This window comes from Oryctolagus cuniculus, chromosome 18 (genome assembly GCF_964237555.1).
Source record: "Oryctolagus cuniculus chromosome 18, mOryCun1.1, whole genome shotgun sequence".
Taxonomy (NCBI): domain Eukaryota; kingdom Metazoa; phylum Chordata; class Mammalia; order Lagomorpha; family Leporidae; genus Oryctolagus; species Oryctolagus cuniculus.
In genome coordinates, this window is record NC_091449.1 from 9447158 (window position 1) to 9453162 (window position 6005).

General features: G+C 46.2%; 1 protein-coding gene across 1 annotated transcript; it reads right to left on the bottom strand.

Moving 5' to 3' along the window:
- Positions 1 to 373: 373 nt before the first annotated feature.
- On the bottom strand, positions 374 to 1239 carry ORYCUNV1R1569 (vomeronasal 1 receptor oryCunV1R1569). Its single transcript, NM_001167256.1, is given in 2 exon segments — positions 374 to 608; positions 611 to 1239. Coding segments are annotated over 2 exon segments (864 nt in total).
- Between the last annotated feature and the right edge of the window lie 4766 nt (positions 1240 to 6005).

Consider the following 6005-nt stretch of genomic DNA (forward strand, 5'->3'; position numbering starts at 1 on the left):
GCCCAGGGAGGCAGCAGGTGACATCTCAAGTACTTGGGTTCTTGCTACCCATGTGGGAGGCCTCTACTAAGTTATTACCTCTGAGCTTTGAACTGGTCCAGCCCCAGCCATTTGAGGAGTAACCCAGTGGATGGAAATGTTTCTCTCTCTCTCTTCCTCCCTCCTTCCCCCACCTCTTTATCTCCCTCCCTCTATGCCTATCAAATGAAGAAATACAGTCATGTGTTTAAAAAAGAACAGCCTTTATGCTTTAAACAATATTTATGGAGACTCATCTGTTGCATACAGGGCATTAGATCAGCCAGTGGAAGCTCTTTGAGAAAAGATGGTTCTCATCACGGAGAGGGAAGAAGTAAATCAGGAAATGATTTTATTATTTTTCATCAGCACAAAAGGGCAGATGGTTGGGTAACGTGGATAAAATTCCACGAAGCATCTTGAATCTTGGGTTTTTCTTGGGTGTATACAATGAATAAAAGGTGAAGAGATTGTTTGAGCAACAAAAGAACACAAAGCAACTTACGAACAAAAGGATAGTGTGGATGGCTTTGTTTTCAGGAGGTGTCTGGCAGGGTAGGCTAGAGCTGTGGATGGGCCGGGCTCTCCTGGATGTCTGCAGAGGTGATTCACCATGTACAGGCTCGTCCAGACCATGAGCACCACAAAGAACACATCTCGAAGCATTATGGCACTTAGAAATGACCCTAAGTGGTGGTCTCCAAATTGCCTAGTTTGACAGTGGGGGTGAGCATATTTATGGCTGATGGTGATATTGGATCTGGTGTCTACAGTTTCAATGATATAGATATAGATCAGCATGTTGATGGCCCAGAAGAAAAGGAAAGAGGGGAAAATGCACGCAGAGAGTTTTGATTTCAGCCATGCACATTTGGAACCACTGGGACTGATGGTGATGGCCTGAAAAGCACTCAGGAGAGAGGTGGTGCAGATGGAAAGACCCCGGGAAATTCTGAATATGTACAAAATGACTTTGCAACCAACATCATCCAAAAAATGTCTCGCTCTCAAGGATGACATGATATCTGGAATCAGTGTGAATAGGATGGTTAAAATATTGACCGCTGTCAGGTGCATGAAAATCACATCTATGGGCTTCTTCAGGTGTGGCTGGATCAGGAAGGTGTACACGTATGCCTCCAAGAGCACCAAGTTCCCTGCAACACCAATACAAGTCTGGAAGATGAGAAGAAAGCCATCAATCATGTCACTTGAAAACATGAGTGGCATCCTAACACCCAGGTGAGGCTGGCCTCTACTGCAAAAGAAGCAGAATGTCTTGCACAATGCTTGAAAAACAGAGCCTAGGAAAGTACAGAATGAGAGTTCAACATGAGGTGAGTGTGCTGGAACGTCCAGCTCCTCTGCATTTCAGGCCCAGGGTGGCAGCCTCAGAAACTGGATTCCAGGGGTTCTTGGGAACCTCAAGCATGGAAACAGGCTGTGAAGGAGGTGGGACTGAAACGCTGCCTCCTGCATTCATGTGTGTTACCCAGAAGCACATGCAGCCTGCAGGAGAGACAAATTTGCTTGTCTGAGACATTTTCCTCTTCGGAGTATCAAACCTATGCTCAGTACTCCCATCTCTGTCAAGAACACCGTATTATACTTTGACCACAGAAAGTGCAACCTATGTCTCAGAACGTTTTTAGAATCTTGACTGCAGACACAATTCTTTCAAGACAAGGGGCTTTGTTCACCATGCATTATCGCAGCCAAAATCCATAATTAATTTTTAATGCAAAAATAGCACAGTGTTTTCCAAGTCTGTCCTTCTGGCCTCCCCTCCCCCTGCCAACAGGGCTTGGAGACATTTTTGTTCTCACCGTTCCTGCAGAGCTCCTGACACACGGTGGGTAGAGGCTGAGACTCCATAGGTCAAGTTCGCATGGCAGCACTCACAGCAAGATGCTACAGAAAATGCAAAATAAAAGCATTCCAAGGTGGGCAAGCAAGGCCAAAGGTCAGGAAGCTGCAAATGCCAACATCAGCAACCCTCTAGCAAGACTACACCACTGCCCAATAGAAAGCCACCAATGACCTCACAAGTAAGATGTTAAAGAGACCAAAACAGAGGAGCTGTAAATATGTTCTTAAAAAATTACACTTGACTAACCACGTCAGCACATTTGTAAGGTCAAGAGATACAGGCAACTTCCTGGAAACTTAACTTACCATGGAAGATACTAGAACCGTGCATGGTCATAATATGCAAGGATCCTGATGATGAAGGTGAATAGTGGGCAGAAGTCCTTCCATAAATGCCAAGGAACACCACCAGTGCAGTGCACCAGACACATCAGACAGAAAACTATCAAAGATGCTTCCTAAGATGGGGGGAGGGGATTCTGTGAATCACATTTTGTTATTAGCAAAACCTTGGTTAAAAAGATCATAACGTGTGATGAAAAAGATATCTATTTGCAGAACTAAGTGGAAAACAGTTTACACAAAATAATTGTAACAGTAAGTTCCACACTACATAAAAGTATTCAAGCTGTTGAGTAATATCCCATGGTGCATGGTAGAATTCATATTATTGATGATTTACACACTAGGAAATGAAAGAAAAATATTCAGTCACCTTAAGGGATACATAAAGTCACTTGATAAAATTTACTACATATTAATGATTAAGATTTTTATGATACAGCAATAAAAAAGATTACCATGATAAAAACAATGACATGGCTAACAGTATCATATTAATGGTTAAATATTTAAAAACCTTGCCTTTTGGAGATGGACAATACTATAGCTATTTCCATTTGTATTCTTCCCACTACTGGGGAATCCATTGTAAAGACAGAAAATAGAATGTGTTAACATTTGGAAAGAAAGTGATATTATCCTCTAGCATGGACTGATGACCTGAGTTCTAGAAAGGAAACCTCCAGAATCCTTAGGTAAATGATTTTAAATACTAAGAGGGATTTTGCAGTTTTACTGACAGCAAAGTTAGTATCAAAATCACTCAGATTTCAATATTCCACTACAAAGCTATTTTTAAAACACAACCTAAAGAATAACAGCATTTGGGTATGGTGATATGGTGAGCCTAGGAGTTAACACTGAAAAAACACACAAAACCTCTCATTAGGAACAGTACCATCAACTAACCTACAAGGATCAAAATAGTTTAAATAAGCATGACTATTCATCCATTTCAATAAAAAGTTTCATCTATAAACATATGAAGGATGACAGTGGGGAAGAAAAGGGAAAAAGAAAACAAAGCTAGAGGTGAGTCAATTCAAATGTAAGTAAACATCCATCAAGGAACTGAAAATGAGTGGCAGGAAAGAAATGCACAAGACACTGAGGTCTCAGGAGGAAGCACCTGGCTCCTGGCTTCGGATCGGTGTAGCTCCAGCGGTACCGGCCACTTTGGGGGTGAACCAATGGAAGGAAGACCTTTCTCTCTGTCTTTCTCACTGTCTAACTCTGCCTGTCAAATGAAAAAAAAAAAAGACACTGAGGTCTAACAAGGAACTGAGCAGGATTCCCGAACTCACACCATACAGGTCACAAAGCAAGAGCGGCCTGTGGTAAACGAAATCTCAGTGCCGGGAGCCACTGAGAGGCCGGAGAGCTTTCAGAGATGCTAGGCAGAAAGAAACAGGAGGATGAGACAGTGACCCACACATGGGAGGAGAGAAACGGGCCAGGAAAAACAAGAAGCAAGAAATAGAAAACGTTAGAAAGACGAGCAGCCGCGGTGGGGAGTGGGCAGGTGGGAGAGGCCTGGACATCGCCCACCTGTCCCCCAGGCTGGGGGTGCAGGGTCCTTACTAGGTGTGTCCTGGACAGGCTGGGGCCACCCAGCACTGACTGTGGATCAGGCCCGAGCCGGCGGGACGTCACCCGGTGGACATCGGTCACCTTGTCACGGCTACCTCCTCCACCTTGTTTATCGTCGTCACTTTGACACCCCGGGAGAGCCCCAAATCGCCCCCCCAGACACACAATGAGTCTCCGGGGGGGGCCACGGGGTTTCCTCAGGGGCAGCACGAGGTCAGCCCTTGGGCTGCGTTTTCCCCAGCTGAGCAGCGTCAGAAAGTAAACTTCAGGATGACACACGTCATCAAAAGTCCGTCCCCAACAGCTGGTGGCATCTCCTGAGCCCTCCACATGGCCCCGCCCTGAGCGGGACTCCAGAGCTCACACTCTCATTTGCACTGCAGCCTGGGGCGCCCCCTGCGCGAGCTGGGAATTGTACCTTCCTTCTCGACCCGCAATGCAAAGCGTGCCCAGTACAGGGAGTGGTAACGTCCTTTATGTCCCACAACGCACAGCGCATATGTGGCTGGAAGCTGTAAACTCCTTTACATTCCACAATGCACAGCGCACTCTTCAGGGAGTTGTGACTTCCTCCGTGTCCCACAATGCACAGCACGCATGGCACAGGGAGTGGTAACTTCCTTTATGTCCCACAATGCGCAGTGCCCGCAGGACAGGGAGTGGTAACTTCCTTGACGTCCCACAATGCACAGCATGTGTGGCGCAGGGAGTTGTAACTACTCCATGTGACACAATGCACAGCGCGCTGTTCAGGGAGTTGTAACTGCTCCGTGTCCCACAGTGCACAGCGGGCACAGAGCAGGGGGCTGTGCTGTAAGCGTCGACACAGGAGCCTGTCAGCGTGTATCACACATGCTTTGCTGTGGAGCAGTTTTCTCCTTTTAAAATTGTTTCCTACCGTATAAAGATCGAAACTGCTGCAATTTAAATGGTTGAAGATTTCCTACACAGTAAGGGATACAATCTGAACAAATAACAGGGCCGACGCTGTGGCGTAGTAGGCCAAGCCTCTGAATGCAGTGCCGGCATCCCATATGGCCCCTGGATAGAGACCCGGCTGCTCCACTTCTGACCCAGCTCTCTACTGTGGCCTGGAAGATGACCCAGGGCTTGGGCCCCTGCACCCAATGGGAGACCCGGAGGAAGCTCCTGGCTCTTCGCTTCAGATCCGTGCAGCTCCAGCAGCTGCCGCCACTTTGGGAGTGACTCAGCGTATGGAAGACCTCTCTCTCTCTTACTCTTAAATAAATCAATAAATCTTTTGAAAAATAAAATACGCTAATAACCACAGAACCTGTGTCCACATACAACAGGTGATTAATAGCTCACTGTCAGGAACTGAACACTTTAAAACGAGCGTTCCTGAAACTAATAAACTCCTCCCTCTCCCAAAACTAATGTTCCTGATTGTTTACCAAGTGGTTTACTTTTTAGATTTACACCTGTGTAAGTTGGAGTTTCAAAACATCACAGGCAGCAGCTCTTCCTGCTATGTCACAGCACCAGCCCCCGAGTCGATTTTTGCCACAACTCCTATGCTGGTCGCATTGATATACAATTTTAAAAAAATAATGAGTGTAGAGAAAATGACAGAATTGTGTGGGAGATGGAGATCAATGCTCTGATTCGCATTTTCTACTGGTTAGTCCCTCAGAGAGAAAGCTGGGAACCTGCCACCCATTGCTCTTCTGATCCCCCGCTGCGTTCTGCTCAAACAAGCCCTTGAGAATCAACTTTTTTAAAAATGCGGTATGGGGCCTGCACTGTGGTATAGCAGGTTAACCTGCCACCTGCAGTGCTGGCATCCCATCTGGGCACTGGTTCAAAACCCAGTTGCTCCACTTCCAATCCAGCTCTCTGCTATGGCCTGGGAAAGCAGTAAAAGATAATCCAAGTGCTTGGGCCCCTGCACCCATGTGGGAGACTTGGAGGAAGCTCCTGGCTCCAGGCTTTGGATTGGCCCAGCTCTGGCCTTGCCATCATTTGCGATGTGAACCAGCAGAAGAAAGAGCTCTCCCTCTCTCTATCACTCTGCCTCTGCCTCTGTAACTCTGCCTTTATAATAAATAAATATTTTTTAAAAATTGTTCACAAAGAGGGTACTGTGTTATAGATCTTTTTGGTGAGCTGTGATCTGTGTTGTGGTCTACATGCTTGCCCTTTCCCTTGTCATATGCTGACTCCTG